The 11238-nt window shown below is 45.4% G+C and overlaps 1 protein-coding gene across 2 annotated transcripts; it reads right to left on the bottom strand.

Moving 5' to 3' along the window:
* Positions 1-245: 245 nt before the first annotated feature.
* On the bottom strand, positions 246-8512 carry LOC306795988 (uncharacterized protein). Of its 2 annotated transcripts, none has more exons than XM_079294744.1 (6): positions 8229-8512; positions 4778-5001; positions 4621-4690; positions 4405-4495; positions 3742-3845; positions 246-2753 (listed from the first exon to the last, which is right to left on the bottom strand). In XM_079294744.1, the coding sequence occupies exons 1-6, from the start codon at positions 8488-8490 to the stop codon at positions 2398-2400; spliced, it is 1107 nt and encodes a 368-aa protein (XP_079150870.1). In that variant the 5' UTR covers positions 8491-8512; the 3' UTR covers positions 246-2397. The 2 variants fall into 2 exon arrangements, with proteins under 2 accessions (XP_079150870.1, XP_079150871.1); XM_079294745.1 differs by having other exon boundaries at positions 4778-4998.
* Positions 8513-11238: the final 2726 nt, after the last annotated feature.

Raw genomic sequence — 11238 nt, 5'->3', positions numbered from 1 at the left:
CCCAACTGCTTCTCAGTTAATTCCGTGAATGTTGACGTTGGAAACTGGTAATTCTAGAAACTCCTGAATAACCTGAACGCAGCGCCAAACGTCAACCTGAGCAGTGGTCTAATCAGTCAGATTAATTGAAAACACCTGTTTCAATGTCCACAAGCTTGACATTTCTTAATTAATCCTTCCATAATGTTTATGAAAAATACATGTACATATATATATATAAAATAAAAGTCTAGACCAACTGCATCACCTTTTTTTGAAGTTTTATTTTCTTCCGAGTTCTCAATCAACCCCAACATGAAACACAACACTCAACTCAGAAATGTAACTACAGGATACATAACAGGGGAGCGATACAAAACATTTCACGAAATAAATGGAGGCAAATATTTGTGGGTATTAAGATGTGGAAGATTTTGGAAAATATGATCAAACATTTAGCTCATTTTATTACATCAACATTTGGGCTACTATGTACTGCAAGGTTAAATGAGACCTCAGTAGATCCTCAACTGTGCAGTCCTAACCTGTAACAGACTGGATCATCATACGACAATAACTCATGTATAGTTCAGTCATTGGGTAGAAACTGAGCTCCGCACAAATTACAGAAAGGTTTCTTTTCCTTTTAAATCAGGACCGAAATGTTTTCATTGTACTTGGATATTTGGAGAAGCTCCCTCAATGTAGCTTGGATGTATGTTATACAACAAGACAGCATGAATGAAAACACTACAGTCACAATGTGTAGACACCAAAAACAAAAGACGAAGAAAGACATGCAGTTATGTTTCGATGTATCGGCGGCATGCCGCAAGCCCGAGTTCACACTTCCTCTGAACATTAGAATATTCTGGAGTCAAAGTAGGCTCATCACATCCAGCAACAGCCCTCTGTGATAAAAAAAAAGTCATCCATTAGTATGCATTAATAAAAATAAAAAAGCAACATCAACTCTGCAATTGTCTCATCCCCGCTAGCAGGAGGCAGCACAGGGTGGTGCAGGGTTAAGATGCAGCAATGAGAACAGAGAAGCCGGGTCTATTAAGAGCTCCAGGCTCATGTCCTGTGGCATTAATCATCACTTCTCACAGCAGGGAACTAATAACATCAACAGTGGTTTTGTTCCATTACAGCGTAAGACAGTCCTTGCACTGAATGGACCGCAGTCATGACTGTTATCTGTGACATCGGACAAGTTGTCCACCGTGAGAAATGCAATGGTAAAGGTCTCGACCGCCACCTCATCATATGTAGATTATACACGTTTGGCATTCAATCAAGTGCAAACCTAAACCAACGACCATTGTGAACGCACTGAAGAATATTCCCTACAAACTGCCGTTTATGAAAGCACCAAGTGTGGTGCAATGTGTTGCATGGTCACGCGTGTGTCAGAGCTTTTGCACATTTTTTGTGCGAGGGTAATAGAGGTTTTATGCTTCACTCATCCCTCACCGCTACAAATCAATTATGTCTGCACGGGATTATTATGAGGATGAGTGACATATTAAAAAGGAGCAATCGGAATAAATGTGGTGGCAAATAAAGCAAATACAGATGCTTCCATTCAGGGAACAAGAGCTCCCTGAATGGTGAGGCGGCTCAGTGATGCGCTAGCTGTTGAGATGGGGTCAATATTTACGGAACAATATTTAGGCACCTGGTCTTTCCCTCCATTTAGTTTTCCACTGGAGATAGTGAACCCTCAGTGTGGGCGGAACTCTCAGCCGACAGAGACGCCGCACAATACGTAACATTCAACGTGTAAACTGCTGAACCCTTTCATCGGTAACCGACCAGAGGAACCTCTGCATTCTGTTAGTTCTGTGCGTAGTTGTGAGGGCAGCCAATTAAAAAAGAAAATTAAAAATTGGGTCATGTTAATAAAAACAAAACTAATTGTGGTCACCATTGAGGCTGACATGGCGATTTAAAAGAATGGCGGGTTTGTGAAGGATGTCCCATGAGGTCAGTGGCCTGCAGTATTCTAATTACTTACAGTATCGCCACGGCTCGCTTGGAACCTCGACTGATGTGGTACCAAAAAATTGTATTAAATTTAATTTTTTTTTAAAGTACTAGGTACTATACACAAGATATGATAATGAAAAACCAAAACAAGAGTGGAGCGGAGCTTTCAGTGCTTCAACAGAGCAATGACTAACGGCCTTCTGTGGGAGACGTTGGCATGATGTGTAACATGTAACACACATGTGCTGGTCCTTGGGAGTGTGACAGGGAAATAAAGCCCTGTGTGATGGCCAACTTTCCTTGTTAGGTTATAATGCAATATATGTTTTTGGTGATTATACTGACAGCTTTTTGGAATGAAAGCCTTTCAGGTAATCAATATCAACCAGTCACATCTCTGCACCGTGCAGAAGTCCCGCCGGGAGTTCAGTCAGGCCTGTTGCGTTGCCTGAGGCCGGACGACGGCTGCGTCGCTCCAGCCTCCCCAATGTTTGTCTCGTACGAGTCCTCCAGTGAAGGTATGAGCTCAGAGTCCTCCAATTCTTCGTCCTCCTCCTCATTGCCATCTTCCTCCGCTTCCCCGTCTGACTCCTCTGGTACGAGGTCCTTCATCTCTTCACCTTCTGTTGCGGCTTCGTCTTCCAGACGCTTCTGATAGACTTGTTCAGCCTCTGCTGTCCCCGGAGAGCTCTGCTTGTCCGCCAGAGGAGCTTCCGCTGCCGAGGCCTCGCCGGCTCCGAGTGACTCGATGAGGTCGTCCAGGTTACGCTCGCAGGACGCCTCTGGAAGACAAGCGATGCAAAGTGAAGATACAGTCTCAAAGAGGAGCCGGACACTAACTAACTAAAGGGATAGTGGGACTTTGGTGAAACCAAACTGACCCTTTAAAACACCAACATCACACAGAAACAGACAGAGATGAATCATCTGGACACGAGGAGAAGTGCTCACTGACGTGGATTTAAACTAACTTGTGCACAAAGCTTGGAGAGAAATAAGCATTTTGTGTGCAAAGAAAAACTTTTACAAATAAGGGGAGAAAATAACAGTGATGCATTTCTAACTGTGTTCAGTGTATAATGGAGTCACATTAAGGAACGGCTGCACAGAGGTGCCAGAGATGTGTCGCCTGTGCTTTAGAAACGTGTGACCATCCCATCATTTGTCCACCAGAGATCACCGACATGCTCATATTTTAAGTGTTAAATGCCCAGCATAGTACATATTGTTTTTCATCGTGATAATATATACAAAATACAATAATACAAATATATATTCGTATCTGATGTTTCTAGTGCATCTACGTTGTATGTCTTCTGAAAGTATCAATGGCCGTCCCTACTGTATAATATCTTCACATTATATCCCCATCTATCAATAAAGTACAGAGACATTTGATCGATGTCTCCCAGAGCTAAATGGAAGACGGGGAACGTTAACGGGACGTGCAGTCAGACATCAGACTGCCACCACATCGGGGAGTAAAATCACATTCAACACTGTGTTTGGAAGCGATGCGTCTCAACGTGGCCACTGGACTTGAACACACGTCGTGGCCGCGGCATGAAGCATGGCTGTGTGTTCTAGAGCTCATTATCTGGCCTGGGGTTCGCCATTCTGGGTCTTCATTGGAAAAACACGCCCTCAGAATGCATCCTGCACGGACGCATGCCAACATTGGAGGTTTGTGATTCCTGAGCCAATTGAGTCGAAGTAACCGTGTGAATATTAATTCCTGAGAAAACAGTCGGAGACAGTCGGTCAGCCCACCGTTCAGGGGGGGACAGTCCATTCCTCTCTTCTTCATCAGGTGCCGGATGGTCTGGAGTTGAGACATGATCTCGTTCTTCTGCTCCTGGGCCACGGACTTCACACTGAAGAGAAATAAGAAGTGAAAACATGTCGATCTCAGAGGCGCTCCTCTGAGCATGTGGTCTAACAAACACTGCCCTTTACGTGGAGGAGCAAAGAAGCTGGAATAACTCTTATGCTATTCATGAGGTGCCTGTGGAGAAGGTCGGTGGTTTCGATCCCTGTCCAGGTGTGCTTGGGCAAGATACTGAAGTTCAAATTAACCTTTCGCTAAGTCCTGGCTCTCGAACACAGACTGGCCAATCACAGCGTAGCATCAGCCAGCTGTGACCAGGGGCCGACCACGAGCTGAACTCTGCTCCATAGACTCCCATGCAATAGTTTGGTGGATCTGGCGCTCCTCTTGGTTAAACGCTGTGGAATAGTGACTTGTTACCTGGAGGGGTTGAAGGCTTCTATGCTACGCTACGCTAGCTACTGAAGGTATACTGAATGCATACACATGCTGCTTTATACTACAGGCCTGCTAAAAGAGAACAGGGACAGTAAAGTGGGATCATGTTTCAAAACCGCAGGCGTGGAGACCAGAGCGCATGGAAACTAACACCGATCATCACGCACCAGTTCGTGAGCGGGTCCAGCTGCGTGAGGATGGAGTTGAGCATCCTCTCCGTCTGCGCCAGCCTTTGTTCCAGCTCGCTCAGCTGGTTCTCTGCATGCAAAACCAACACAAGTAGAAACCACACATCTGAATTACTCACGGTAATCAAATATACGTTTGACCAGAAGACATAACACGGATATGCAAAGAGAAAGCCCGGCGCACGCGACACAGACCTGCCGCCACTGACTTTTTGGCTCCCTTTGCAAATTTGTCCTTTTGCGTCTGGTCGTCTGCAGACTTGATCTGAGAGTTGAAGAGAACGATGTGATATATGCATTTTTTGCTCTTTCAAAGTTGTAGCTTGTCTCAATGTACGAGTCTTTACTTTACCTTCAAAAACTTGTAGGCCGCAAACACTCCGACCCCGATGGCGTAGAGGGGCATCAGCGTGAACACGTAGCTCTTGTTGCTGTTGGACTTGTACTGGTTGTACTTTTCACTCTTCAGCTCTTGCTCCATCAGCTTCTTCATCTGCTGCATGTTCTCGGCGGTCTGAGATGAACCGGGGGCGTTAGAGTTGACGGGCTGACCCTTCACTGCACCCGGACCTGCTGCTACGAATACAACAATGATCAGTGTCCTACAATCAACCTCCACACCTAAAAACAGACAAACCTTCCCCCTGACTGCTGCACTGTGGTCGTGCTGGTTAGTACACGTGTTCGATTTAAGATTGAATGTGACAAGATACACTTCAAGTCCTGGTTTAGTTCGTTAGGCTCATTCAAGACCATTTTAAACACCACTCAGGAACGCAGTTCAAAGAAGAGGTTCGATAAAATACTCTGAACTGAAGAACTGTTTATTGAGAACGTGACCACTTGTGTACAGTCACAGAGAATGCATTTGATCATAATAGTAAACAAAAGATGAAAATATAAATCCAGCTTTATGATTGACACATACATGATCATGTGTCATAGAGCAGTGATTCTTAACCATAGGGCCCATGATTGGGCCGCGAGCGCCACCTAGAGGGCCGCGAAAAACTTTCAGTTTTGCACCTGTGGGCCGCGGGACCGCATAGGTTATCAATTGAAGACACCAGAGATATTACTGTTATCCATGAGACGCTCAGTTACAATACAGCTTCCCACCACCTGGTGGCGGTAATGCGTCAGTCAGTTGTTTAACAAGCTGCAATAAGCAGAAGAAGACACTCAGCTAGCCGCTAGCCTGTAGCGAAAGTTATGGATAAGTTATTAAAAAGAAAAAATGAAGACGACAGTGGTGCCATACCCCCCAAAAGTCTAAATGTGTGTGCAAGTACAACCCTGACTTTCTTAAGTACGGCTTTGTGAACGGAGGCAACGAGGCAGAGCCGAGTACTCAGTGTGTGGAATGTGAGCTAATGCTATCAAACGAAGCTCTGAAGCCTTCAAAAATAAAGAGACACGTAGCGACGAAACATCCAACGCTCGTGGGAAAGTCTGTTGGGCTTCTTGTTGTGTATGCAGGTTTACAGACACATGATAATAAATGTCTTTGTGATCATCACATTCTATCATCTCATTTATTTAACAAGGGTTTTGCCTGTTCAACACCGGCATCCTCGATCCCCTCCCCTTCCGTTCCTACGGCTTGTTTGCGCAAATACGTCACAAAACATGTCCGTGTTTGGTATCCCAGCATGCCCAAAATCCTCATCTTTGCAAAGAAATCATCGATTTTCTTTCATTTCTTATGGTTTCTCCACAAAAGGAGCCCACACACACACTGTCCAAAGTCGCCATAACCGCTGCAAGTCGTATCTTGCAGCATTTCGACGGAAAAAGACACATTACAGACCCGACAACGTGCTGGCGGATGTTACCATGGAGCTACTGCCTTCAGAAAACGCTAGTACTTATAGTACAAACCTTATCCTCCTCTTCTATAAGCCGTCAACCAACGTTTGCGTAACTGAGCTATTCTCATTCTCGATCGTGCGCTCGGTCGCAGCCATTAAGCACAGCAAGTCCGCTACTCACACACCATGTCTTCCACCATATATACATAGTTTTTGCAATTTGCAAAGGCTAATAATAAAAGGAAAATAATATAATATCAAAATATAAAGGGAGAAACACCTTTAGTGTGTCAGAATATCATGTGGTTACCATGTGTCCATTTGGGTCTCCAAATGTCCTTTTAGAGCTCCGCCTGGATCTCTTCATGAAGAAACTCTGTAGAATGGTCATACTTTGTCCAATCTTCTTCAAATTTGAGGCAGTTGTTCACTGATAGTGTAGTTACAGCCCTATACTGTCCTTTACCTGTACAGATACAGCCACCGGCAGTTATTCATACTGAAAGATACTTTTTTATTTTATGCGGACAAAAATCTTAAATTTTTACTGACTCCAAAGGCCCACTGCTCTGTTTCTGTATGACCTACAGGTTGTCTGACACTTTTGATGCATATAGTCAGAGTGGGCCCTGGGACACTTTGTACTTGAACAGTTGGGCCCCGAGGTCAAAAAGGTTAAGAACCCCTGTCATAGAGGACCGTGACATAGAAGTGTGTGATCATGTTGAGAAGACCTGGTTCCCACCTCGGTGTTTCCTTTAACAACAAGTTCAAACTTTTGAGGTTATACACAAATGCAAGTTACACCAAAATGTTTGTTGACATGAATATTTATACCACAGCGATAGCACCCATGATGAGATCTCTACATCTTTCCTTCAGTCAAATGACCCCAGTGAGGTATATACATTATGAAGCTGCTGCTTCAATCAATATTTTGATGTTAACAATTGTTCAAACGTGAACGGTCAAAGGTGATGGACCAACAAAGTATTATCACCTTACACTGGATTTGTCCGTCAGCTCCTCAGAGCATTTCAGCATCTTAACGTAAATAGCTATTGATGCATTCGCCCAATAAATATGTGAAATGTCTGAACCAAGGTAGAAGCTTGCAATTTTACATTTACTCAACAAATTAGTAAATCAAAAGGGAATAGTTGAGGTAATTTGGAGGGACGCAAATAATTCCCCTTGTGCAACATAACGTCTTTAAGTATTACTTTAAAGTCAAGGTGGCCCATGGTAAGAAAAATAATGAAATGTAATTTCTACTCCTTAAAAGTGTGATTCAGTCCAGCTGATGTCCAACCCAGACCTAAACAACAGCGCTCTGGAACCGGGTGGATTGGGGGCCAGTAGGTCCCCCTGCATGGGTACAGATTGTAAAGCCCTCTGAGGCAAATTTGTGATTTGGGCCGATACAAAATAAACTGAATTGAAATCTGTCCAACCTACAGGGACACCCCTGTAGGTTGGACACCAAGCCACAGCTGGCAGAAAGGAACAAACCCACGGCAGGTATGATATTCCTTTACCCAGAGTGTGGCTCTCCCTTTGATACTCCCAGTGTGGGAAGTACAGAGAGCATTTAACAAAACATAAATGATACACTGTATGCTTCTTGTTCGCTGAAATCATTGCGCTGATTTAAGAGACAGATGTGAACATTTGAAAACAATTCGGTCGACACAAAGTCGGTACCGACTTTACTGGCTGGCCTGCATCACTTGAATTGTGTTTAACGGAGCGTTGCACCTTTAATAGACGCCGGTGCACAATCACGTTGATGTGCGGGACAGAAACCCTTCTGTTTCGACCATAAACTGTGCATATGGTCTTCTTTCGTGCACTTCACTTGTTAGTCCACGCGTTAGCTGAGGCAAAGTGGAGCGACAAGTGCGCTCGAGGTAAAATGACATGTGTAAGGACACGCGCACAGTACCGTGTTGCCGTGTCCTTTTCCTCTGCGACTAAAGTGAGCTTTCCTACCTTTTTTGCTGTAGCGGGGGTCCACTCTCGTTTCCTTCGCCCCAGTCCCGCTGCTGAACATCCTGGGCAGGACGACGAACGTGAAAAGCACGGCCGTGAACGCCAGAGCGACTTGGTGTGATGTTGACAAAACCATCCTCTCGTGAGCGCAGAACACGGCACGAGACGGCTGCCGAAAAGGAGCACCGCGAGTCCGCTCGAAGATGTGAAGAGACGAGTAGTCAGGATAACGTCCAGAGCAGCAATGTGCTATCTGAACCATGAATGTAGACTGTTCTGCTCAAAACAGCTGTGCTCCGAGTCTCTGCAATAACAGAACCAGGATTTCCGGGAAGGGTATTTTCAGAATAAAAGCGTTAAATGGAAAAACTAGATCATGCCATGAAACTGCCTGTTTTTTAAAAAGCACTTTAAACTGGTATATACAACAGCAAAGTAAATAGTGGTGAAGCCAGTCTGTTTTAATTTAATACAATTTTTTTGCAGGAAACAATGAGAGAGCTTTTTTTTCAAATATTGTATTCTGTATTGCTTTCCGGTTGGCAGGAGCACACACATGCATTGTAGACTAGTTTGCATGGGAGCAGTGATTTATGGGATTATTTTCCTCACTGTCAGGTTGCCAGGCGACCAGCGGTGTGTAAAGACATGTTCCCCAATTGATGTGGAAGTAATGGGCCAGATGTTTATACACAAGCATGCGATGGACTGAAAACAACTTGTGGATGGTAGCCAATAAACCTCTCAAAAGGAACATCTTGTCTGGAGTGCATTCTGATGGATGCCCCCTGGTGGCCACAACTTTTAATGAACCACAGTAAAAATATACAGTCCTTTCCCAGTCAATACAACAACCACTGTAGAGGTGTTTCTCTCGGTAGTCTGTTAAGATAGCTAAAACAAAGATCAACCAAGTGGAATATATTTATTTAATTTACTTCCTCATAAAAAAGCCAGCAGCTGGTGTTCAAAGTGCACCAGCCCTGTGTGCAAGGAGCACACACCTTGATTGTCATTTGGGAGGCATGTATGCACTAAGATGGCAATTTGCACTGTACCCATATGAGTTTATTGAATCAGTTCTTTTCTTTTATTTATTCATGTTATACATTCACCACAGTTCACTACAATAACACTACAGACACACTTACAGTTCAATATCAGTGTTATCGGTTGTATCGTGTATGTTATGTGTGAGTGTGACAAAGTAAACATTTCAAATATTAAATGTGTAATTATTTGGTCCAAATCACTGCTAAAATAATAATTTTAACAAAATCATTATTATAATATGTCTTTTAAATTTGTATCACACTTACACAGGTCATTTTGGACCCATGTGTGTAAACTTGATGTAAAAATACAAAAACTATTTTAGTTCATAAATTAAGAAAGGAAAAATTAAAATATGGATTTGTGGTAATCAAAAACAAGATATTTAATGAATACTTCCGGGCGGCGCTTTCTCTGCAACACGGGGGCGCAGAGGAGCGTTGTGCCTGCATCGCGGGTGGACATGTTGACAAACGGGCAGGGCCCCCCACTTCAACCCCGTAGATTCTTCTGCCTCGAGCGCCTTCCTCCGGTGTCCGTCGGTCCGGGAATTCCCCGTGCCCTCCTTCATGTTTACGGACTACACACCGTCGCTCTGCCCTCCTTTGTGTTAAACGGACTACACAGGCCGTCAAACTGCCAGCCCTCCGGTGTCGAGCCACGGGACTTCACGCCGTCAAACTACCAGCCCTCCGGTGTCGAGCCACGGGACTCACACCGTCGATCTGCCTCCTCTCTGGTGTCGGACCACGGGCTCCACACCTTCCTGTCCTCTTTATTCAAGCTAAATAAAACCTTGTTTATATCAACTTCTGTCTCCTGTGGTCTTGCTATTGGGTCCTAACCGTGAACTCCAGTGACAGAACGACCTGACCATAATGGACCCAGCAACCACAGGAGCAGCTACGCTCTACGGACATAACACTCTGCTGGAGGAGATGAGAAGCTTCACGGCTGAAGTTTCCCGTATTGGCTGTTTCGTGCAGGAACTAGCTCGGACAGTCAAGTCTCCACCAGTTCCAGCACCCGCACTAATCCCTCCAGTCCTCGCTCTGTCGGTCCGGGAAGCCCCCGTGCCGTCTCCGGAGTCCTATGACGGAACACTGGGGAAGTGCCAGGGCTTCCTGTTGCTATGCCTCAGACTTTTGCCTCGGACGGGTCCAAGGTGTCCTACGTGGTTGGATTACTGCGGGGAAGGGCTTTGGACTGGGCCGCGAGAACATTAGGTTTTGATCGGCCTAATACTGTGGGTTATGTGGACTTTGTGGAGGATGAGGGTTTTTGACCCTCTGGTGGACTCTGATTATATGGCTAAGCACCTTCTCAGCCGGAGACGGGGCCAAGCAAGTGTAGCGGAACACTCGGTGGCCGACTCCGGCTCCCCGTATTCGGACGGCATTCCAGCCAGCTCCTGTTCCTGCCGCCTCTGCGACGCAGCCAGCTCCAGTTCCTACGGCCTCTGCGCCGCCGTCTCCGAACCGCGGCGACCTCCAGTCCCGGCCGCCGCCGTCTCCGAACCGCGGCGACCTCCAGTCCCGGCCGCCGCCGTCTCCGAACAGCGGCGACCTCCAGTCCCGGCCGCCGCCGTCTCCGAACCGCGGCGACCTCCAGTCCCAGCCGTAGCCTCCAAGTACGTCAGCATTAACATGCGCTGTGATTGGTCAGTGGGCTAGCGTGACTGTTTTGAAGCTGAAGCAGCTAGCAGAAGTTAGTATTAGTAGTAAGAGTCCAAGTTGAAATATATATAAGAAGTTTTGACATTTTTTGCGTTTTGCTTGGTGTCGATTCTTTTTTTTATTACCTAACTTTGTTTTTTTAACACTCAATTGCTGAAGGAGGAGAAACGGATTTCTCAAGAAGGACATTTCAGGAAAAGCTGGACAGGGTCGGTCAACCCCACAGCTAGCAGCCCTGATCAGCATGGAAAAGGATTTGAACGGTATTTCAGCATCGGAGA

Source organism: Melanostigma gelatinosum (assembly GCF_949748355.1).
Source record: "Melanostigma gelatinosum genome assembly, chromosome: 22".
NCBI lineage: Eukaryota > Metazoa > Chordata > Actinopteri > Perciformes > Zoarcidae > Melanostigma > Melanostigma gelatinosum.
Note: the sequence above shows the minus strand (reverse complement) of the source record. Positions and strands in the feature narration are given on the sequence as shown.

Coding starts and splice junctions, on each gene's coding strand:
- LOC306795988 (XM_079294744.1), bottom strand. CDS start 8,490: ATGGTTCAGATAGCACATTGCTGCTCTGGACGTTATCCTGACTACTCG. Junction 4,691..4,777: donor CGGCCTACAAGTTTTTGAAG/GTAAAGTAAAGA, acceptor TTCAACTCTCAG/ATCAAGTCTGCAGACGACCA. Junction 3,846..4,404: donor CTGGACCCGCTCACGAACTG/GTGCGTGATGAT, acceptor ATTTCTCTTCAG/TGTGAAGTCCGTGGCCCAGG.